Source organism: Oncorhynchus masou, chromosome 27 (genome assembly GCF_036934945.1).
Source record: "Oncorhynchus masou masou isolate Uvic2021 chromosome 27, UVic_Omas_1.1, whole genome shotgun sequence".
NCBI lineage: Eukaryota > Metazoa > Chordata > Actinopteri > Salmoniformes > Salmonidae > Oncorhynchus > Oncorhynchus masou.
In genome coordinates, this window is record NC_088238.1 from 21,417,688 (window position 1) to 21,442,797 (window position 25,110).

Genomic DNA, 25,110 nt, shown 5'->3' on the forward strand with positions numbered 1-25,110 from the left:
CCTAGGCGTCGTGATTTGATGGCTACTACAAGTCAAGAACACTGCGATGTCGATAATCTGTGTTTATTTAAATCCCTGCCATAGACTATATGGAGAAATGTTTCAATTTCAACTAAGGTGGAAAATGAATCTGGGTCTGTTCCAGTGGTCATATAGCATTGTCCTTTCTCAACCCGATTCAGTGACAAAGGTGATATGCTTTGAATCAGAAACAGAATTCACTTTTCTGTCTTGGCTTTTTACTCCGCAAAATATACTTTCGAACATAAAGTATCTGGATTTCATCTCGGTTTATTTGGCCGACTTGCTGAGCATAGAAGAAAACGTTAGTTCATCAGTTTATTGGTCAGAAAGATGGCTCATGCCATGTTGATACTTTGTTTGACCCAGGTGAAACATTTCACAACCTTTTTGTTAGGCTGCGTTCTGTACCTGCCAGTGAGTTTACAAGCCAATGCGACAATGTTTTAGCCCTGATGGAATTGTTAGGAGGCCGTATTAACAAGTTGCCTGCCCAGGGCTATGGCTGTATGGTACTTATCACACATCTAAGGCTGTCTGGTATACGGTCTGGTAGGATGATTTGGGTTTTGTTTCTCTCTGGGGGGATTGTGAAGAGGATTCTACACTAAGGCAGTGGGTGTTGAGAGTCATGGTCACTGTCGCTACTGACAGGGTACGTGTGACTCAGGGTGGGTGCTGGTCTTTGTTTAAGATGTCATTAATGTCATCTGTCCTGCTGGTGGTCAGGGTGTCACTGTGTAAATGAGGCTTAAGAAAATATACACGTATTTGGATGTAAAAAAATAAAATTGTTTGGGTGTGTGTTTTAGCAGGTGTCTATTTGAATCCTTCGGTCTAGTCCTTGGTAGAGAGCCTTGGTCGCGTAGCTGTAGTTTGAGACATGTGGGAGATTGATTAAGATGGTGTTCTTGTAATGAGTGTTCCCTCTCTCTGGGAGCTACTCCTGTTCTCAGCCAAACCCTGAGCGGAACCAGACTTCACACACACACACAGCCGTCTGTCTCACAGCCTTTCACCATAGAACGGATGCTCTGGTTCCCCAGCTTCCAGAGATTAGTTCCTCCTTTTATCATGCGTCATTAGAATCTCCTCCTAGACCTCATTATTCACAAAGGATGACTATCAGGAGGTCGTCCAACTGTGAAGTATGTTTATTTAATTGTAGGATGGTGTGTGAGCGCATGCAAATTCTTCACATTTGATTACTTTCTATTTTTCCCTGAATCACCATGGAAACTGACAGGTTTTTTTTTTCTCCATCCCTCTTTATAAAACAAATTGAGGCTCTGAACTGTTAAGTGAATATTTGGAATACTTCAAATATCCTGAAAAATGTTTGACCCCTTTCAGATTTAACTCGAAGACTCCTCTGCGTTTTACTGAGGAAAATCAAGAGGTGCATTCAGTGGAATTGAAACATAGCCAAGGTAAAACATTTTCCAAATTCCTACGTGAAGGACTCATTTGGAAGATAAACAGCAGAGCCTTGCCAATGTAACATTCACCTCCTGTAAGATAATGTCTCAAACTTTAAATCTAATGGGAAGGTCTGAGCCAGTGGTTTGATGTTCAAGGTTTTATCCTTGCCGAACCTAAACCTCAAAACCTGATCATAAATCGCCAAACTTGCCCCAGATCTCATGATAATGTGTTCTCTATGGGTTTGCACTGTTGTCTTCTATCCCTGACCCCTCCGCAATTACAGGGCCTGAATAGGTCAAACAGACTGCTGCCTGCATGGTCGTCAGCAGGGTCAATAGGAAGTCAAAGGTCGTTAAAGGCAGGGCTGACACAGGGCAAAAGTGGACTTGTGTGTCTGCATTAGTGCTCAGGGGCATGGAAGTAAAGTAAAATGCTTATAATTTCACCCAGCATCCCATATCTGCTTTACATTATTTTTCCCAGAGTGCATCTAAACTTGTAATTTGCAACATAATTTGCCTTTGAAGTGAAATCACAAATCCGTGATGCTCCAGGGAGTTCAAGGCTATGCAAACCAGTGACCTGTCATTACTGTCGACAGAGAGATATATTTAGACATACAAATAACCAGGCTGACTGAGGTTGTTTTTTGTGTGGTTGTTGTTTGTGTCTCCAGGCATGTGTCCTGTTGCTAGCCGAGCCAATTGATTGAGTAAGAAACAGGACATTCTCCAGTGAAGGTTAGCGGGTACCGGCTGCAGCAAAGCCTACTGCTGCTGTGTTTGCGGACAGGGTTTGACAAGCCTTCTGTCAGTCATACTTTTTCTCTCCTTTCTCCCGCTTTCTCTTCCTGTCTCTGTGTTTTGACATTCCTGTCTTTGACCTTGCCGCCCCAGATTAATGTTTTAGTGTTCATCCCGTGCACCGTGTTGAAAGGTAATCCATGGCCATCAATATGGAAGAGAAGGTATCCTTCTGGAAGATGCACAAGGTCAAATGGAAATGGTGATGGTTGGTCTTTGGGAATTTAGGCTATTGATTCAGTGAAATGTATTCTCAGCGTTGTTTTTCTGTCGTTTTTTACAGATGTATCATTAAATATTTTATCTTGCACACAGAACTATTCTGTATTCACTAACAATGGAACAAGGCTCAGAGTGACTCTTTTGGAATAACTATTTATTATACCAGTGAAAATGTTTGTATTTTATTGTTGGGATCAATGACAAAATGTGTTATTTGAACCTTTTGAGGTCAAGACCATTTTCTGAGATCTTGGTCATAACATATCGTTTTTGAGTGAAGGTTAAAAGAAACGGCATGTCTGTGATCAGTTATTACTCTCTGTACCCTCACCAGTGGTGTAAAAAGTACCCAACTGTCATACTTAAGTAAAAGTAAATATATGTTATTAGAAAATGACTCAAGTGAAAGTCACCCAATTAAATACTACTTGAGTAAAAGTGTTTAGTTTTAAATATACTTAAGTATCACAAGTAAATGTAATTGATCAAATGTACTTAAGTATCAAAAGTATAAATCATTTCAAATTCCTTATATTAAGTAATCCGCATCATTTTTTAAATTTACGGATAGCCAGGGGCACACTCCACCACTCAGACGTAATTTAAAAAGAAAGCATTTGTGTTTAGTGAATCCGCCCGATCAGCAGTAGTTGGGATGACCAGGGATGTTCTCTTGATAAACGTTCACAATGTAAAGAGTCATTTCGGGTGTCAGGGAAAATGTATGGAGTAAAAAGTATATTATTTTCTTTAGGAATGTAGTGAAGTAAAAGTCATCACAAAATAGTAAAGTACAGATACCCAAACGACTTACAGTAAGTAGTACTTGAAAGTATTTTTACTTAAGTACTTAAGTACTTTACACCACTGACCCTCACCATAATTCAACAGCACTGAGATGACCGTTTGACGTTCATGATGTCAGCCAGGAAGGAAAGGCTTTTTAATCCAACAAAACGACGATCTCAACATGTCATTTCCGCCCAATTCGCCTAAATTTCTCAGCCTTTGCTTCTCTTCCACTAATAAATCAGAGACTCTCATGGCCCAGTACTGTCTATTAAACCTCCCCTGAACCTGACAGTTTCAAGTTATATTAGTCGTATGTACGGGATACACATGGTAAACACCGTCCAACCAAATGCTGACTTGCAGGTTCCTTCTCAAGAATGCAATAATAGAAGATAAGAATACGAACGTAAAGTAAATGACTCCGTAGAATAGAATAAACATTTCAGCATAAGTATAATACAGGAAGGCACATTTTATAGTTCAATATTGACTCTCCCTCTGGTCTCATGGGGTCTGTAGCTGAACTGACAGTAAAAATACATTGATTTAGTATCTGCGGGCGGGGTGAAGGAGTAATTGGAGGATGGTTAGGTGAAAGGTCATGAGGCCCTACCGGGGGGGTGGGGGGGTTGGTGGGATGCTGTGGCAGGTGAAGAGGCCAGGTGCTAAATAAGGCTAACGCTTAGCTAGCGTGATGGACAGGTTGGTTTGCGTCTCCGGTTTCAGACTCCTGGAGGAGATATTACCCAACGCCACTGCAGCGCAGGTCATCCGTGTAACGAAGACTGCTCTGATACTGGTGCTGAGTAACCTCACCCTGCAGAGTCTTAGAGAACCACACTCTCACTGCCAAGGAGAAAGATTATTCCATGCCCTCGTGTTCTACCCTTTTGTCCTACATAGTGAAAATGGAGTGAGAAATCAATAATGGGGATGTCATACTAAAGGCTAATAGGAGAATAGGCATCCTACATATTACCGAGTCCCCTGACATTATGTCTGGAGACTGCTAGATAATGCAGTAACTTACAGAAAATGGTGGGAAGAGGATGACATTTGATGGGATGAGAGTTACTCGGCCCGAGCGGTTGTCCCTCTTTCTCACAAGCAGTCCCTGTATGTCTATGGAGAGGAGTGTGTTGATACATGAGCGGTGAGTTTGTGTGCTCCTGCTCCTCTTGCCGCGTTGAGAATGTGGGGAATGTCAGACAGACAGACAGACGGACAGCCAGATGACTGTCGCCCTGCACTGGCCACTCTGGGTCGTCCCTCTCTACGGGGGGGACAAGGAGGAGACCATGCTCTGGCACGATACCCAACCCGCCCCCTCTGCTTTACCTGCCTAAATACCACCTTCCATAACACTGTATACTGTAGAGGTAATGTAGGCTAGGCCTATATCCCCATGGTGATGGAAGAAATGTCCTCGTGCGGGTCAGCGTATCCAGAGCCAGACCGAAGCTTTGAGTTGCCAGGGTAAAGGTTGTGAGTGGCGCAGTATGTGTGAATGTACCAACATTGTATTAGAGGAGTGTAGCCATGCAGAACTGAACCCAAGGAGATGTGGCATTGTCCTCACAAAGGGCACCGACACTTGGCAAGAGGTCTAAAGTCAGACGTTTATAAAGAAACCCACTCCATCTTCAGTGGGTACATGAATCAGGGGGCGGAAGTGTACTAAGCCCATGCTTCAATATTTATCAAGGCGAGTAATTGGGATCCGCCAACTCCTGCCCCTGAAAACAGTGGAACACAGCTCCTAGTCGTTGAAAATAGACAATGCCTCATTTGCATGTGGTAAATGAATTCATGATGGCCTTGAGGGTGTGGCCCATTTTGAAAAGGAATGCATTGAATCTGAGACTCAAAGGGAGGTTTGTGATTGGCCGCCTGCCCGTCTCTGTGGTGTTAATGGGGTCTAAAGCTCTCTGGGCCTTTGGCTCTCAGACACCGAGGTAGCCAACATCCAGCAAGAACTCACGCCACAGACCGGGTTAACCATTTAACCTAGTCTAGCTTTTCAGTACCCCGATGATTAGAGCGGATTAAATCTTGGTTGTAGACTTGGTTCTCTTAAACTTCAGCCTCAGATGAGCCTTGGCTTGAACCATCCTATACCGCGTACGACATCCATATTAGGAAGTTGTCTGTTCACACAATGCCGTAATCCTGATCCTTTGATGCCTCTTTGCACCTGACCCTGCCTGGACACAGCTGGACTACACGTGTCATGGCTCAGTACAGCCTGAGTGTCAGTCCCCAGCTGGTGCCACCCCCCCCCCCCCTGTCGGGTGGCTCAGTGGGCCGACCAGCACAGACTGCTGGCTCCATGTCCTTAAACCTGGTCTTGGGGGGACCCACATAGTCATCGCTCTTGTAAAAGCCAGACGGCGTACTTTCCAGCGGCGCTGAATCTCTCTTTTTACAATTCTGCAATGTGATAAAACTGTTCCTTGTATGGCGAGCCAAACCTAAAACACCACTGGCTTGTTTACTGGTGGGGATCATGGAGGCCTACTACTTTGATCAGCCTAACAAATGGGAGAGTTAGTCTGTCATTCCGTGTTATGGGTTTTCACTTCGCCGGAGGGAGACTTCTTACACTCTGTGGTGGTACCCCCCCCCCCCCCCAATGTAATCACAGCAACGTGAAATAAGACGAGGCCTATCCCATCTACATTTATACAATTATGAAATGAACACTGCAATCTCTTCCACGATTTTAATTACAGTAATACCATCATGGGCGGAAGGACAAGTCCCTGCTGCTGCCCAAATCCCTCACTTAGATTCTACAGACTGACATCACAACTGCCTTTTGGACAGTGCTATGTGGCATGCAGGACGGTTGTTGCCTTTCTCTGCTATCCTCCCTCCCGTAGTTTACAGAATACTTGTTTATAGGGTATGATGATCAAAGCTTGCTGTCTGGTAATGTCATCAGACGTTCCTGGTGGGTTTTAGACTGGATTAAAAGCCTGCTGTCTAAAACAGATTTGCCCTCCGTGCACAAGGTTCACTGGACTGGGGATCAATGCAAATGTGAATCGAAAGTGTGTTAATAAGCTGATGAAATATAGATCATCTGAGATCCTGCTGTAATGTCAAGGTGAATGTGTATCCATTAGTTACATTCTCACCATCGAGGATCTCTGACCTGATGTCTTGGGTGACCGCTAGTATGGATTTATATCTGGGTTTTAGTCTTGCATGCGAAATATGTAGACTACTCCACACAGACTAGATAACATCTGCAGTTGCTCTGCGGCAGTGTACGACGATGCGAAACCCGCAACCCACCACCACTCTTAAATATTGAATGACCGTTGTGGTCTCTTGGCCCCTACTGAAGGTTTTTGTGCCACTTCCGCTTGACCAAGCTCTCACAAATGAACCACTCTTCAAAGGGACTAGAGGTATTACTGTGTGGTCACCTGCAGCGGTCGGCTGCTCTGCAACCCGCAGTCCACTACATGGGTGAACGTGCCTGGTGAGAACGCTATTCCTGCACAGCGGAGCCCCCATGGGTGAAATCGCCTGGTCAGAACGTTATTCCTGCACAGCGGAGCCCCCATGGGTGAAAGCGCCTGGTCAGAACGTTATTCCTGCACAGCGGAGCCCCCATGGGTGAACGTGCCTGGTCAGAACGTTATTCCTGCACAGCGGAGCCCCCATGGGTGAACGTGCCTGGTCAGAACGTTATTCCTGCACAGCGGAGCCCCCATGGGTGAACGTGCCTGGTCAGAACGCTATTCCTGCACAGCGGAGCCCCCATGGGTGAACGTGCCTTGTCAGAACGCTATTCCTGCTTGTCAGCGGAGCCCCCATGGGTGAACGTGCCTGGTCAGAACGCTATTCCTGCACAGCGGAGCCCCCATGGGTGAACGTGCCTGGTCAGAACGCTATTCCTGCACAGCGGAGCCCCCATGGGTGAACGTGCCTGGTCAGAACGCTATTCCTGCACAGCGGAGCCCCCATGGGTGAACGTGCCTGGTGAGAACGCTATTCCTGCACAGCGGAGCCCCCATGGGTGAACGTGCCTGGTCAGAACGCTATTCCTGCACAGCGGAGCCCCCATGGGTGAACGTGCCTGGTCAGAACGTTATTCCTGCACAGCGGAGCCCCCATGGGTGAACGTGCCTTGTCAGAACGCTATTCCTGCATGGAATAGCGTTCATGGGTGAACGCTCACAGTCAAAGTGAACTCTGGAGTAATAAAATAATAGACTAGCCACAATCCTCTACTGAGTCCTCAACACTGCTCTGCGTTCTCCTACTGCGGGCGTGTTCTGTAACGGGGGCAGGAATGTTTTTGTATCCTGTCCATGATGCCTAAACAACAAGGGATATGCCATTTCATCCTCCCAGTCAACACCACAGCAGCTCAACCTACATACCAGACCTCCCCAACGTCTTACTGTCAAGGGTGGTGTCCTCCCGTTTTACGATCCCCTGAATACTTCAAGCGAGCCAATAACAATGACCAACATTCTTACTCATTATGTTTAACAGTTAGAGCCCGTTTTTTTCCTCAAGCCACATCTGAGTGAATCCAGTCTACATATAAACAGCACCATCCATAGCAGACTGGACAGACGAGGACAATATAGCCAATTATATCCACAAACACTTATGACATACTTAGGGTCTCTGCTGGTGATGTCATCATAGTGGAATGCAGGCTAAGCCCATGACTAATAAATATTACTACAACCTAATGGATTTAAAATTCATTGTTATGAGAGCATATGGGAGCTCCCATTTGATATGTTGGTTTTCAATAAACAGGCCCGAGCTCATCGTAAGAGCATGGGTTTGATTGTCAACCCAATGATTTATATGGCAACAGACAGTACTGTACATGTATCAGCCACTGTCCTCAAATGCTTTAAGCGATACTTCTGGGACTCATTATTACTGATCTATGACAGCCATTATATTGTTTAAGTTTAGATTACATTTCCACAGCCACGTATTAATGTTATGGGGTCAAAAGCTTAACTCGTCCCACAAGGATGACCTCCGATCCCATCAGGTCAGAGGTTAATGGGTAGTAGAATAAACATCCACAGACTTGCCTGCCACCATCTCTCTTTGTAAGCCGATCTCATTATAAATTAGACGCATGCTAAATTGTGCAAATCCCATGCATCTCAGGCAGAAAATGGTGGAGAAGCACATGAAGTGAGTCTTCATGTTTTTTCTTCAGAGAGTGCAGGTGCGGTACACCAACGGCTATTGTGACAATTTGATAGGCTGTATTGCTTACCCAGGCATGACTCCTGTGTTTCCCGCTGGTATCATGATGAGCAGACAGACACTGGATCCCATGGTATGCACCAGAGGCTATGCTCACCTCACAGAGGATCAGCTGGGCGGCGGGGTCATGTGACGCACGCCTGCCGTGCTGTTTCCCCCCAAAACACTGGACTTAGTTAGGGCTTCCACCCACGGTAGGAAACATGAAAGTGTCCAATTCCTCCACTGAGAAAACAATAGAGTTAACTTATTATCATTATTTCACCTGGGCCGCCTCACCCCACACACCTCTGAACACTTTATTCCCCTGGTGGAATGTTCTAGAGGGACAATATGGATAGAATCAGGCTGTATCAAGAGCATTGACTTTAGGGGGGTTTCCAGATCCACATTGAGCAGAGCTACAATAAACCCTTCTGTAAACAGGAATCATTAAGTGAGAGTCAGCACCTTTTGCTCCAGGAAAAACAGAAGCAGGAGCCCGCAGGCTTGTAAACTGAACACTCCTTTCCCTCAAGCACAAGAAAAAGATCAAATAAAACCCTTTCCAAGAAGGTCTTTAAATCTCTCCCCTGCCTGCTTATTCTGGAGGGATGTAGGTAAGAGTGGTTTGGAGTGAAGCATGGTTTTAATTAGTTCTTATAGTTATCTCTTCACCCCTGGTGGCACGCCTGGCGTCCCTGATCTCTGGCAGAGCAGGCCGTTGAACCTCTGTAGCCTGATGAGCCAAAGGCTTGAGCTAACTTAGCATCGCATTGGGCTCAGGGAGATATTATCTCCTCACCTCTAAAGCTTTGGACACGTGATCTTCTCCTTTTTCCAGAGGTTCTCTTTGTTAAATGCACATTGTACTTGTTGGAGTTTGACAAGGGCCTTCGTATTAGATTTGCGTCTGGTGGAAACAAAGCATTGTGTGTGTTGTTCATTAGGCGCTGTGAGATAATGCTCATGCCTAAAGTTATACATGATACACCAACCGACTGCTTTGTGATTATTTTTTTTAAAGAATATCGCCAAAGTTGATTTCTCTACATTTGATTGGGGCGTAGGATAAATCAAATTTTATTTGTCACATACACATGGTTAGCAGATGTTAATGCGAGTGTAGCGAAATGCTTGTCGTGTAGCGAAATGCGGATGCTTGGGCCTCCCGAGTGGCGCAGTGGTCTAAGGCAAAGAATCGCAGTAGCTAGTTGTGCCGCTAGAGATCCTAGTTCACGTCCAGGCTCTGTCGCAGCCGGCCGCGCCTGGGAGACTCATGGGGCGGAGCACAATTGGCCCAGCGTCGTCCGGGAAAGGGGAGGGTTTGGCCGGCAGGGATGCCCCTGTCCCATCGCGCTGTTGCGACTCCTGCAGCGGGCCGGGCGCAGTGCACGCTGACACGGTCGCCATGTGTACAGTGTTTCCTCTGCCACATTGGTGTGACTGGCTTCTGGGTTAAGCGGGCTTTGTGTCAAGAATCGTTGAGTCTTGGTTGACTCGTGTTTCGGAGGACGCATAGCTCTCGACCTTCGCCTCTCCCGAGTCCGTACTGGAGTTGCAGCGATGGGACAAGACTGTAACTACCAATTGGATACCGCGAAAAATAGGGATGTGAGGATGCTTATAGAGTATGTCAAGATCAAGTGAAGAGGCGTGGGAAACGGTACTTATTCATGTAAACAACTCTAGCTGTATTCCATACGGCAACAGCACTAAACACACATCCATGATCAGAAAGCGAGTGAGGTGAGGCACTGGAAAACAGCTTTCATTCAGGATTAAAGGGCCTCGACCTTCTCTATTGAATAGAGTAATGAAAAGTGATTTTAGCCTGGAGGCCTCAAGGAGAGCATAGCCAGCCTGTTTGTTGATTAGAGAGAAGAAAAGGAAGAAGGATCAACTTGCTCTCAACTCCTCCACTCCTGCCCCCCCCTGCCCCTGTCAATAGTGATGAATATGCGTGAGTTTGGCATAGACAGTGAAGGCCTTTGGTTGGAGAGCTCTGGACGCTTAGACAGAGGACGTTTACTTCTTCCTTCTTGCTTTAGGCCAATACAGGTTTTTTCAGTAGCTGGTCGGTCAGAGAGACAACAAAGTAAATGGCTTTTCCACAGATCTCTTTTGCTCACCATGATAGTCCAGTGTTCATAAAGTGGCTGGAAAGTTGTTGTGTGGAATCTACTTCATGCATTAGAAAACGGATGCAATCACCTTTTTATGCACTTGTTTAGTCAGTGTTAGCTGACTTGGTATCGTCCTGCTGTCAACGATAACAGATTCCTCATTTATTTCCCACCATAACATTGTCTGGTTGTATCCCACAGACCTGCAGGCCTCCCAGACGGTGGAGTACTACAGTCTGTCAGACAAGGCCATGGACTACAGGATCCTGTTGATGGACGAGGACCAGGACAGGATGTATGTAGGCTGTAAGGACCATGTCCTGTCTATGGACATCAACAACATCACCCATGGGACACTCAAGGTGAGGTCCTCTGAGCAGTCCGTTAAAGTGCTAAGAGGATTTTCCTTACGGCATGATCAAAGTGTTTAGTTGATCATTGATCGTTGTGATGGTATTGTAAGTAGAGAATGGATATAGCAGGATACTGACTTCATCTGCCTTACAGTATGATGGAGTGAAGACTCACAACTCTTTGTCTGATACCAACATGAGTTCTATTACTTTCCATCCTATTTATCAAGCTCACACTAAAGGAGACAAAACAACCTTGATCTCATTTAGCTTTCCTTGCACGTGGCAGGTCATGGCTGAATACATGATGCTAATTATACAAGAGCAGTAATTGTGGTAATTAAGTTCAAATATAGTACATTTTATAAGCTAGATCACACCCATTTCATGGAGCAAAATATGACACATCTTAGTGGTGCTTGATGCAGTTCTGTGATTCTGTAACAGAAGTTCCCTGCTAATTGTATCTCTGTGTGCAGTGAGGGAGCCATCCTGTCTGTAACTGACAGGCGTGAAGAGCAGAACAGATGGGAATGCATTTAGTTTACCCCAGAGAACTGTAGCACATCCATTTGCAAAGTAATTGCCTGATACGTTCCCAGCATTAGACCCTTCAAGCTCCTCATGTGTTTGGAAATATAGTGTTTACTGGAGGCAAGTTATCATCATGATTGGGAAGTTCACTACAGTGTAGAGCATCCCTATTAGGAAGTTCACTACAGTGTAGAGCGTCCCTATTAGGAAGTTCACTACAGTGTAGAGCGTCCCTATTAGGAAGTTCACTACAGTGTAGAGCGTCCCTATTAGGAAGTTCACTACAGTTTAGAGCGTCCCTATTAGGAAGTTCACTACAGTGTAGAGCGTCCCTATTAGGAAGTTCACTACAGTGTAGAGCGTCCCTATTAGGAAGTTCACTACAGTGTAGAGCGTCCCTATTAGGAAGTTCACTACAGTGTAGAGCGTCCCTATTAGGAAGTTCACTACAGTGTAGAGGGCGTCCCTATTAGGAAGTCCCTATTAGGAAGTTCACTACAGTGTAGAGCGTCCCTATTAGGAAGTTCACTACAGTGTAGAGCGTCCCTATTAGGAAGTTCACTACAGTGTAGAGCGTCCCTATTAGGAAGTTCACTACAGTGTAGGGCGGGCAAGTTCACTACAGTGTCCCTATTAGGAAGTTCACTACAGTGTAGAGCGTCCCTATTAGGAAGTTCACTACAGTGTAGAGCGTCCCTATTAGGAAGTTCACTACAGTGTAGGGCGTCCCTATTAGGAAGTTCACTACAGTGTAGGGCGTCCCTATTAGGAAGTGGCTACAGTGTAGAGCGTCCCTATTAGCAAGTTCACTACAGTGTAGGGCGTCCCTATTAGCAAGTGGCTACAGTGAGTGAAGTTTGTTTCTGTTGTTTTTTTAAATCCCAACTTTCCAAGAAGACCAGGATGTGCAATGGTCCCTAATGAAGCTGTTTTCTGTGATTCTCACCAGGTGTTTTGGCCTGCATCTGTTAGCAAGATTGAGGAATGCCAAATGGCTGGCAAGGACCCCACGGTAAGAACACTTACACTCAATATGTAGCACTAACTGCTAACCAAATCCACTGAAAGTCATGTGTGATGCTAACTAAATGAATGAACACACTATACTGATGAGGTATCTGGTCCTTCTCCATTAGCATGTGTTAGCATGTGCTAGCATCCTGGGTTCCAAACGCGTGGGGCTGCAGATGTGGAGTTGAGGAGAGTCATTGACTCCTGGCATTCCTTATGTTAGTCGATAGAAGAATGAGGCATAGGAGTGCTCAAATCCACCCAGAGAAAATAAACAAGCATCAAAGCAGTACGCTAACTACTGTGACTGACAACAGATCCCATAACCTGTCCTGATCCCTTACTGCACTGAGTCTCTGTTGTATTAGCATATACAACATCGACAACCTCAAAACAGCAGCTGGTGATTCAGTTTTCTGTAACTAATTAGGCTGTTTTGCATGTTAGGACAAACATTCTGTTTTTGTTCCATTGTTTTTAGTGGACTGTGTTGGTCTGTGTTTTTTTATTTGGACTGTGACTTCAAAGGCATTCATGTGGTGTACTGTTATGAAGCTAGTCGTCGTAGTTAGTAACAACAGCCACCATGACAGAGAGCTGTGGTCTTGTACAGTACTAGAGTGTAGGACCATAGTCTTGTACTGTAGGGCTAGAGAAGAAGCTGTTTCTAGTCAGTGGAGGGTGATTAGTGCTGCCTAGAGTCACGGCTCCGGCTCTGTGGACAGCCTCGCACAAATATTTGGCTGAGCGTCTCTGTGGAGAAGCCGAGTGGTCGGCTTACCTCCCTCCTCCGCCTCTACTCCTCCATCCCTCTTTTCGCAGCCCTGCCTGGTCTCTATCTTGCAGTCTCGGCCTCTCCCCTCTCTCTCTCGCTTTACTCTTACTGTCTCTCTCTACCTCTCACTCGCTCTTTCTTTCTCTCTCTGTTTAAACTCGGTTTTTATAATGCAGTTTCTCCCAGACATTTTATTTGTCTTCCTGAATCGCAGCCCTTGTCAGGTTATGGTTACCCTCCTGATGTGTGTGTGTGTGTGTGTGTGTGTGTGTATATATATTCAATTCCTCCTTTACGATAGAATCTGGGGTCACCGGGCCTCTAGACTACGACCACACATGGCATCCGGGGAGAAATATTCCTTTATTGTATGTATAAAAGGATGAGATTGATTAAGTCCATGTTTAAAAGTTCCCTCACTGTGTGATCCTCCCTTAAAGGCCATCAGCCTGGTTTTAAATCCCCTACTACAGTTGCTCTGGCTTGTCTCTGAAGGGGACCTGTGGCTGGATAGTTAACACCAGCAAGCTCTGGGACATGAAATGAGTTAATTTGTAAATCTGCTATTGGATATGAGCAGTGGGGGGTGTAGAGTTGATGGAGGGTGTCGTCTGAAGGGCGTTTATCTGCTAGGAGGAGAGGGAGTGAAAAAGCGAGAGGGAATGAAGGGTGTGTGATGTTGGACATATCATTGTTTTTCTCGGCGGAGTTAGTGTGCGGAGTGTGAGTGGGCGCAGCTGCTCCGTTTCCGTGGGGATGGCCAAGTTCCTAATGGCTCCCTGGATGATCCTCTCCTCCGCTGGCTCGCTCCGCGGTCTGAGTTTTTATTACGCACAAAGCCCAGTGCTCCGGCCAGTCCCACCTCGTGCTGAAGAGGGAAAGATCTCGATTGGGTCTGTAATCAGATCACAGGGCTGTATTTACTCAGCCCTGGAGACGGAGCTTTGACGAAACATCACTTCACTGTTGACACCCTTTTTTCCACTCTACCGGTGCCAGGGAGCAAACTGGAAATAGCTCTTATGATTGTACTTAATGACAGTACATAAGAAGCAAGTGAGGAAAGTTGGACTAACATTGGTAGCTAACCATTTGGAACTGTGTAATTGCTCTTTATGAAGCATAGTCCCTGACCAAACACAACTTAGCCACTGATAGCTTTATGACCTTCTCAACAATTGCAATCTGGAAGGATTTTGCTGTTGAACATGCAACATTACATGATAGATTGATTGACTGATGTATGGATACTTTGATTTCATACACGTACTAACCAATTTCCTCTCCACCTCTCTGCAGCATGGATGTGGTAACTTCATCCGGGTGGTCCAGCCGTTCAACAGAACCCATCTGTTCATCTGTGGGAGTGGTGCCTACAGTCCTGTCTGTGCCTTCATCAACAGGGGCAGGAGACCAGAGGTTCGTATGCTCCTTGACTTATAATCAGACCATGACCGCTATGCTATAGTTCACCTACAGTACAGTCTCTACCACCATATTCTCATACAAATGGAAATTCCTGTGGATATGTGATGTGGTTATTGCTGAAACTAGATTTTGGTAGGTTTACGGCTGGGCGCCTCTGCTTCTGAAACCAAACTACCGGATTTGTTTCTGTCTCATCTGGGGCAAGAGGAAGTCTGTCTTAATCCAAGACATCCTCAGGAAAGCAGCCATTACAGTTGAGTTTAGCCTTGTGTGTCAGTCTCTCTGAGACAGAGAAGAGAGGGATGGAGTAGAAGAGGAGGAGCTGTCTGCCCCGGTCTCTGGCCACCTGGCCCTGAAAACGAGACTGGGAAACCCCTCCAGGAGAAAAGCGCTCACTGAACTCACTCGCAGTTACAGCAGTCTGCAGCGCCTGCCAAATGCTAATCGGCACAGAGTTCGAAACCAGGCTCTTTCTGCAGTATGGTGTCTTCTGTCATTTAGGGTTTTGTTTAAAAAGCAGCATTGCTCTGTTTTTCCCATCCGCCAATTTTTGGATGTGTCAGTATCGTTTCTCAGACTGGGTTTGCTAACAGTAATAAGCTGCTATTGTGGGATATCTCCCTGGGCTCTTAGGCCCCTAAGCGTGTGTCACATTGTTGTATGGGAGCCTGGTGAGGAGGATTTCAGTGCCACAGACAGGTCACCTTTGTGTGAGTGTGTCGCCGTACAAACCCTGTGATGAATGGCCATGGATCCCTGCCAGAGCCACGGGAAATCTTCACGCACCACTTGGAGAGCAGCCGCGCTTTTCTGGAGAGCGTCCCTGGGCTGACTGCACCCCCTTCCCCTTCATTCCCCCAGTCAGAACTGTCGAAGTGTGGGTTGGACCAAGCCGGGGGGATTTTCCGCTGACCGCCGAGATTGTAAATTCAGATGATCCATTTCACTGTGAGGGGTGGCGGAGGGCCAGGTCTGAGATGGAACCACAGCATCTCAGCCCATCGGAGGACATTCCTCCCTAATGGAATGTTCTTTTAATGTCATGTGCAGACCAGTAAAGGTAAAGCCCAGCGCTGGTTTTGTAACTCTTTAAACCAGAGGGGAAAAAAACCTTACTCTGGATTACCTTGAGAACATTTGGAATGCTCATAATCTCATATTTATTGCTAAAAAGAGCAGAAGGTTGAATTCCACCAAATTCCCATATGAAATATGTTATTTACATTCTCTTTTCCTGCAGGAGCAAGTGTTCCACATTGACTCCAGAATGGAATCTGGGAAGGGAAGGTGCTCCTTCAATCCTAGAGTCAATACGGTCTCCGTCATGCTTAGTAAGTTTCCCTCTGTCCCTCTATTGGCTCTATTTATGTCTCTGCAGGACACATCATACAAAAACCCAAATCGCTGTGCTTCCCCACCCTATGGTTAACCCAACTCCCCATCCGCCTTATCGGTGACCCTGCCGTAGGTCGGGCCGCACACCCTTGTCAGTCTGTGTCGTCCTTTGGCCTCTGATTGGTTGCCGGGTGTCAAGTTTCTGACGAAATAGCCAGAGGCACTGAGTCGCACGCACAGCTCAACTTTCTGACACCCAAGCCCTGTGGCGTCAGCAGCCCTACCCGTCATCAGCCCCTCAAGCCCGGGCTGTCCGGTCACATGGAGAGGGTTGGCAGAGAGGAGAGGGGTAGTGGTGGCAGAGAGGAGGGGTGGTTGTGGCAGGGAGGGGACCTCTGAGTCAGACTAGGGGACAATCAGGCCTGTGTCTGGGCTAGATAAAAAGGCTCCATCTCCATACTGAACCCCTCATATGAGCTTGTGCTGTTTGGGGGATGTTGACACCACTGCTCCCCTCAAAGCAGCCAATCACAGACAAACACTTGGACCTGAGCCACACCGCCAGAGTACAGGCTGCTGCATGCTGGGGCTGATGGAATGATGAAGTGACAGAGTAATGGAATGATGAAATTCACAGAGGGTGTAGAGAGAGGAAAGAAAAAGAGTGCGGGCTCACAGCCAGGGTCATTAGCAGAGTACAGGGAGATCAAACACCATGGCTGTAAATCCACTGTTGGCTCCATTACTGTTTACTGTCACCATTCCCTGTCCACAGTGATGTACTGTCTCTGTAAATAAAGGCTGTCATTGTAAATAAGAATTTGCCTAGTTAAATGAAAAAATTCCATCACCATTGAATTCACCATTGAATATGAACCCAGAATTTCCATTGCTGTCAATGGAAATTGAGACAGGCACATTTTTGTTCCCTTGACCATTAATAGTCAGTGATTTATTTTTTTGTGTGTTTTGTCAAGTCTTTAGGGCTCGTGGGGGGTGAACAGAGTGTTATGTTTGGTCAGATGGGAGTAAGATGGTTCAGTTATGATCCAGGGATGTGTTCATTAGGGCACACCGTAGCGCAACTTTTTGCAATGGAAAATGAAAACAAGCTTTTCTTAGTGGACAAGTTCAGGTAGTACCTCCCTGTTTTACTTCATTTTCTTCCATGCAGTGCCATAATGAAGACAGCCCTGTATGTGTCTCTGTGTTCCAGACCAGGAGCTGTTCTCAGGCATGTACATAGACTTCATGGGGACGGATGCTGCCATCTTCAGGAGCCTCACCAGGAGGAACGCAGTGAGGACAGACCAGCACAACTCCAAGTGGCTGAGTGGTGAGCACATACAGCAGAAACATATGAAGCACATGTAATGTACACCAGAAGTCTCCAACTGTGACCCTGAAGAGCTAGAGGTTGGGCAGGCGTTTGTTCCATCCCTGCACTAACACGTCTGGAGTTGGAGATCCACATTTAGTACATCAAATGTACTTCAACTACTTTGACACTGGAGACAATGGACAGAACGTTATACTATAACCTTTGACCCTGTTTATTTGTTTTCCATAGAACCCATCTTCATAGATGCCCAGTTAATCCCAGATGGATCGGATCCCAACGATGCTAAACTGTATTTCTTCTTCCGGGAGAGACTGACGGACAACAGTGGGAATACCAAGAACATCCACACCATGGTCGCTAGAGTGTGTCCTGTAAGTGTGTGTTCAGGAAGTGTGTGTACGTGCGTGTGCATTGCATACAAGGGTATGTGTGCATACATGAGACATTAACATGCATCTCTTTCAACGTCTACAGAATGACATAGGTGGCCAGCGTAGCCTGGTGAACAAGTGGACCACGTTCCTGAAGGCCCGGATGGTGTGTTCAGTTCTGGAGGAGGACGGCACCGAGACACACTTTGATGAGCTCGGTGAGGAATACGCCAACACCTACCTACTATGTTCACCAAGGCCTGGAACATTCTGTTCCAACCCAAACCACGTCTCCTGTTTACCTACAACTCAACATCTCGCTGGCCAGTCTTAACAAATACCAATGAATCTTAGATGCTCAGGTGTTTTGGATTATAAGAAGGGTCTTTACACCGGTTTGTTGACCTTCTCAGTATTGAAATAATTCATGGTTGCACTTTAGTTGGCTAGTCTACCTGTAGATGCTCAACAGACTATTAGTAACATTTAAACTATCTTCTAGCTCTATCCCCAACCATAACCCTTACCCTAACCTTTAGTCTAAACCTAACAAGCAGTAGCTGTTCAACAGATCGTTTGTTGATAATATGACGATCTGGACTATCCAAACAGTGACCCAATTCATCCCTTAGTATTATTTTAGTCTTCTTTGTGTCTATGGAGGTCTGTCAACACGGACATTCATTCAATTCATCTCCACTTCAGACTCTTCCGTTCCAGGATTATTAAACGATAAGGTGCATGATGAACGCTGACTCCATAACACAACGTTGTGTTTTCCCTTCCAGAGAGTGTGTTTTTGCTGGAAACTGATCACCCCAAGAGCCTCCTGGTGTTTGGCGTCTTCACATCCACAAGGTGAGGCCAATGGTGATATTGCTCGAGCCTTAGTGGCTATGCTGACTGGCATGGCAGCACCGGATACTATTAGGAATGAAGCAAACATGACAGGAGCTCCTGGATAGAGACCTCCAGTATCACCTTACTGTAGCATTTCATTTTTTAAATTGAACCTTTATTTAACTAGGCAGGTCAGTGAAGAACAAATTCTTATTTCCAACGACGGCCTATGTAACAGTATAGCTTCCGTCCCTCTCCTCGCCCCTACCTGGGCTTGAACCAGGGACCCTCTGCACACAAAGACAACAGCCACCCTTGAAGCATTGTTACCCATCTCGCCACAAAAGCCGCGGCTCTTGCAGAGCAAGGGGAACAACTACTTCAAGGTCTCGGAGCGAGTGACGTCACCGATTGAAATGCTATTAGCGCGCACCACCGCTAACTAGCTAGTCATTTCACATCAGTTACACCTACACCGGCCAAACCCGGACGACGCTGGGACAATTGTGCGCCACCCAATGGGACTCCCAATCACGCCCGGATGTGATGCAGCCTGGATTCAAAATAGGTACTGCAGTGACTCCTCTTGCACTGAGATGCAGTGTCTTAGACCACTGCGGCACTTGGGAGCACACTCTAGTGACCTGCATGTGGTACCAGAGGAGGCTGGTAGGAGGAGCTATAGGAGGATGGGCTCATTTGTAATGGGATAAATAAAACGGAGTCATACATGTGGTTACCATATGTTTGATACGGTTCCATTCCAGCCATGACAATGAGCCCATCCTCCTATAGCTCCTCCCACCAGCCTCCTCTGGCACTACAGTATTTGGTTCATTGACTTAACTTTACCATACCGTTCTCATTACATTGATCCCTTTTCCTTATATACTAGTAATGCAGTTAGTGAGCTCTGCTTCCTTTTGCAATGTTGACAGCAAGTTCATTATGCATGAGTATCACCATGTAGGACCCCTGGTGTTTCCTGAGGTCTACTGTTACTGTATGTGGTAACTTCAGACACTGTATGTGTTCAATAACTTTCTTTATCCTCAAGTGCTTTTGCAGGATGGCTATGGATGCCTGTTATGTGTACTCAAACTAGGTTTGTATTCACTAGGAACTAAACGGAAGCAAACGTGCAGAAACAGGAAGGGAACTATCAATAAGAAACTTGTTTTTTTTACATTGCAAAACATTTTGCTATGCTCTGCACTAATGAATACAACCCTGGTTTCTTCAATCATCAAGGCTAATTGGGCATTATCTAGATCAGGGTTACTCAACCTTGTACCGGGACCCTTCTATAAATCCTAAGGAAACACTTGTATCTTTTAACCCGGCCATTTGAGACTCATCCTCTCTCTATAGCCAACTAAAACAGTCTGTAGTCTCCATGTCTCCAAGCAATCGCTTGCTCTCTCTCGTGCGCTCTCTCTCGCCCGCTCTCTCTCGCGCTCTCTCTCTCCCGCTCTCTCTCCCGCTCTCTCTCCCGCTCTCTCCCGCTCTCTCTCCCGCTCTCTCTCCCGCTCTCTCTCCCGCTCTCTCTCCCGCTCTCTCTCCCGCTTGCGCTCTCGCTCGTGTGTATGTGTGTGTGTGTGTATGTATGTATGTATGTATGTATGTGTGTATGTATGTCCAACACAGTCTGTAGTCTCTATGCAACATTGTCATTCCTATCAGCACAATGTGTTTTTTCCTTTTGCTCCTTCAGGCTTTCTCCTCTGTTTTGCTCGCTGAACAAAGGCTCTTTGTATTACTGATGGTCATGTGGTTTTTAGGGTCTGGTCCAAACCGCATCATATCCTTCTGGGAATGGAGCAAGAATGGGGGAAGAGGGGCAAGTTGAGTAGGGCGATGTGGGGTGGCAGTAAGCTTCACCCGGATTTGATGGCTTGGATATCCTATGAACAGCAGGGTTTAAAGGACTGTGATGTTTTAACTGGGTGGATCTGGGGGCTTCTGGGATGTCAGTTATCCACATCACACTGACCGCCGGAATGTGTGTGTCGTTTCCCACAGCTCAGTGTTTAAGGGCTCGGCCGTGTGTGTCTACAACATGGCAGACATCTTGACAGTCTTCAACGGGCCGTTTGCTCACAGGGATGGGCCGAACTTTCAGTGGGTGGCATACCAGGGACGGATCCCCTACCCCCGGCCTGGAACAGTGAGTTTAGGATCTAATATCTGTATTGAACTCAAAATAAGACGAGCTCCAATGCAAATGTACAGTTCCTTGTTGTTCTCCTACACATTATCTACTGTGTCTATCAGTGTGGTTGAGGAAACAAGGTCAGAGAAACATTAATCGATGAGGATGAGGACAGCAGAGTTCAGGGTCAGGGGTAGGCTTTTCCTTTATGTACCTTTGTCACAGAGCTGAGTGGTAGGGATTTATTCACCTCTATAGCATCTCTCCTCTTTCTCCCTCCCTGCAGTGTCCAGGCGGAGCCTTCACCCCTCACATTCAGAGCACCAAGGAGTTCCCTGACGACGTGGTGACGTTTGTCAGGAACCACCCGGTCATGTTCAATCCTATCTACCCCGTTGGCAGGAGGCCCCTGGTGGTCAGAACGCAAGCTGACTACAAGTACACCTCCATCGCTGTGGACCAGGTGACCGCTGCAGATGGCCACTACCAGGTCCTCTTCCTGGGCACAGGTTTGAACTGAACGATACATCCTTATTGATCTGTTAGAGACAACTAGCACCCAGTCCCACCACACAACATACACACATCACATGCTGGGAGCAGCACAGGGCCTGTACATCGCCTACATCAGCACCTAAGTAGCTGTTCAGGATGCCTGTTCAGGATGCCTGTTCAGGATGCCTGTTCAGGATGCCTCTTCAGGACTGTTCAGGATGCCTGTTCAGGATGCCTGTTCAGGATGCCTGTTCAGGATGCCTGTTCAGGATGCCTGTTCAGGATGCCTCTTCAGGATGCCTGTTCAGGATGCCTGTTCAGGATGCCTCTTCAGGATGCCTCTTCAGGATGCCTGTTCAGGATGCCTCTTCAGGATGCCTGTTCAGGATGCCTGTTCAGGATGCCTGTTCAGGATGCCCTCAGACTAACATTCTCATATTTCTCGTCTCGCCACTTGTGTTCAATAACCATCAGAGTTGCACTTTAAAAAGCTCTGACAAACGCGGTGGGTTACATGAGTGGGATGCTTCGTAAAGAGTGTGACATCGTCCATGATGGAGCATCCATGTTGGCTACGGATGCTAATAGATCTCCAGGCCCCAGCATGACAGCCTAAATGACCTGTTCTCTCTGTCACCAGGCGGTGGCGCCACCACAATGCCCTCATTATACATAACCCACTTAATTGCATTTCATTCCATATTGCAGTAATCCATCTCTGCTCTCATGCCATAACGCAGGCATTTCATAAGCAAATGATTACAGAGGGGATATGAACTCAAGATGAGTAGTCGGTCTCGCTCTTCTGTGAATAGAACAATAACTGCACTATAACGAGCTGCAAGAGAGACAAATAGACGTTCAGGAGGGTGATGCAGCCCACTGGGTGGAGGAGGAAGAGGAAGAGGACAGGTCTGAGAGGGGAGTGTGGAGCTGGCTGTACGTCATGCATCCCAGGGAGCCTCTCTCCTTTCTCTCACCCACAGCTGTTTATGTTTATCAGCCTTCCAATCCGCCAAGATGCCTGAAGACATGCCAGTAATGTCAGACTGCAGGGCGGAGAGGTGGGGGCTTTGTTTCAGGGATGTGGAGAGTTTTTTCAGGGATTTTCAGGAGATCTTGCTGTAACTCTCCTCTCTCCTCCTTCTACTCGCTAGCTAACTCCTAGACAAACATAGTTCTGCCCCTTTCCGTGGCCTTTGTCCGTTCTCCTCTCTGTGGGTTCTAAAGCTCACAAACCCACAACTGGCTTGACTGTGGATACTGGTCACAGCTGTCTCCATTCTCTGACGTGTATATGGAACTGATAGATGCACGCACACACACACATTTCAAAACAATAACATGTAGTATGGCAATTGTGAAGTTTTTTTGTCTGAAATGTATTTTTCGTTATGTGTTTGCTAATGGGGATCCGAATAAATCAGAACAAAATTTCTGTGTGTGTGTCCTCAGACAAAGGGACAGTGCAAAAGGTCATCGCTCTCCCCACAAACCGCTCCCTGGACCAGGATCTGATACTAGAAGAGCTGGAAGTGTTTAAGGTTTGAATTCTCTCTCTCTCTCTCTCAAACACAGACAGACATCAAATGCAGACAGAATAGGAGCTCTTGGCTTTTTCGCAAAGGGTCACAGACTGTACTCCTAAGGGAGGGGTATTCAGGAGCGTGATGACCCGGGCACCAGACCACCACACGACTGATGGGAAGCATACTGACATTAGAGGGCGATGCCAGTCACCCATACCAACCCTCACACGCTCTGTTTTATCTCAGCCTGATAAACAAAGCAAGTCATCCATGTGATCAAGGCCCAACCAAGCTAATCTCTCTCTGCACCTGGACGACACCGGTCTCCCACTAGTGTAGTTTGACGTGTCATAGAGATCTCACATAGTGTTCCTACTAGTGCCGCGCGGTGGACGGTTACATGGTTTTTAATAAGATGTTAGATAACCTGAGTGTTGGTAAAAAGACCCCTACACAGGAAATACATTTGGTCCTTTACATTCTAAGATTCACGATGTGCAACAAGGACGAGCTCAAACACACCTACGGTCTTATGTAATATGATAAGATAAGAAAGTTATTGTGGTCCATTACTTTTATGACATAGGGTCACAACATTTGTTATGTAATATTATTGACATTGTGGCATGTTTCTCTCTTCCCAGAACCAAGCTCCAGTGACAAACTTGAGAATATCATCCAAAAAAGTAAGTATATGCAAGCAGTGCTTAATGTATCTCAATATTGTTTCAAAATGCTTCTGATTAGCTCATTGCTATCGCCTCGTGCAATAGTTTATTTTCTGCATTAAAATTGTGACTCTGTCGGAAAGCCAGATAATAAGCCATAATTGTCCGTGATCTTAACTTAGTTAAGTCACGCTTCCACTTATTAAAACAAACAGTGTGGTTGACATTTGAACTGTTTTGCCTTGCAGCAACAGCTGTACGTAAGTTCAGAGCACGGCGTGTCCCAAGTGTCTCTGCACCATTGCCATGCCTACGGCTCAGCCTGCGCCGACTGCTGCCTGGCCAGAGACCCCTACTGTGCCTGGGACGGCCTGAGCTGCTCCCGCTTCTACCCCACTGGCAAGAGGTACGGTACTACAGACCCTGGTTTGGGTCAACATCAACAGTACAATGCCAACTATGAGAAAAGACCACTCTAAAGCAAACCGAGCGGCACAATTAACATTTTACAGTGTTATTCCACTCTATGGTGCAGTCTGCTTTTACCTGTAAAACATTGGTGCTGAGGACCCAGGTTGTTAAGGGTTACAGTATAGGGCAACACTTCACATAGCTTAGGTGTTATTCATGGGGAATTAGCTGGGAATAAAGACAAGTCAGGCTCACCTGGGCTCAATCACCTGCTTTCATTACCTCCCCGATATCTGTCTGTTCCAGAGGTTGTTCCCCGCTTCAGCATTATTGTTGTCATGTCATTCTGTTCCCCCTGTTCTGACACTGTTCCTGTCCTGGTCCTTGTCTGTGTTTTGGTATACTCAGTGTATACACCATGTATTCTTGAATTGATCCAACCATAGCCATAACACAGCCGTAGCACAGTGAGTGATACCGTTCTACTTTGAACAGTCCCCCCTCTGGTTTCCCTCCTCACCGGCTGCTCAGCTGCCATTTCAGTCAACCACAGTTGAAGTGTAGCTTGGTCAGGGAACAGAGGCTCTACCCTTTTACTCCTCAGAAAGCCTGCTGTTTAAGCTCTCTCTCCCTGTAGCTGTTGGATGGGAGGCGACTGAACCATATAGTGGAATAACACTGTCAAATGTTCCTCACACCTCTGGCTCAGTGGTCCTTCCTCACTGTTGATATTTGGGGATTTTAGAGATTTTCATAATGGGCTGGAGGGTTGGTATAAGCTACTGGGCTTTGAAAGGTAGGTATTCTCCAACTAGTTTATGTAGGCAATAAAACTAGATATACAATATATTTGACAGGATTCAACGGTTAGGCCACTTCATAGTACATTTTTATATATATATATTAGGGTACTGTATTGTGGCATTGGAAATATTTATGGATGATTATGGTTTCTACACAGAAGGAGCAGGAGACAGGACATCATCCATGGCAACCCACTGACTCAGTGCAGAGGATTCAACCTGAAAGGTATGGCATCATCCAGCCAACGTGCACCAAATGCCTGAGAAACCCACAGCTCTGTTGAATTGGCCAACAGAGGGCATTCGTGTGCTTATCCATTTATCTGATTTCCTCGACTCATTTGTTTTGTGGCTAGTCTATCCCAGCTGTACTCATTTTACTCTAAAAGGGTCTAACATAGATTCTGTTGGTTTATGGGTCATTTGGGTTCAGGCC

The 25,110-nt window shown here is 46.3% G+C and overlaps 1 protein-coding gene across 1 annotated transcript in view; it reads left to right on the top strand.

Annotated features, from left to right (window-relative positions):
• The window catches only part of LOC135515780 (semaphorin-3C-like), a 40,740-nt gene that overhangs the window by 11,437 nt on the left and 4,193 nt on the right, over positions 1-25,110 (top strand). Inside the window, exons 3-16 of the mRNA XM_064939510.1 lie at positions 10,829-10,989; positions 12,464-12,526; positions 14,600-14,719; positions 15,969-16,059; positions 17,280-17,399; positions 17,634-17,776; positions 17,880-17,994; positions 18,565-18,634; positions 20,639-20,783; positions 21,055-21,277; positions 22,719-22,807; positions 23,437-23,478; positions 23,709-23,866; positions 24,833-24,900. Of these exons, the coding sequence (XP_064795582.1) occupies positions 10,829-10,989; positions 12,464-12,526; positions 14,600-14,719; positions 15,969-16,059; positions 17,280-17,399; positions 17,634-17,776; positions 17,880-17,994; positions 18,565-18,634; positions 20,639-20,783; positions 21,055-21,277; positions 22,719-22,807; positions 23,437-23,478; positions 23,709-23,866; positions 24,833-24,900 (1,608 nt within the window). The remainder of the gene's footprint in view (positions 1-10,828; positions 10,990-12,463; positions 12,527-14,599; positions 14,720-15,968; positions 16,060-17,279; positions 17,400-17,633; positions 17,777-17,879; positions 17,995-18,564; positions 18,635-20,638; positions 20,784-21,054; positions 21,278-22,718; positions 22,808-23,436; positions 23,479-23,708; positions 23,867-24,832; positions 24,901-25,110) is intronic.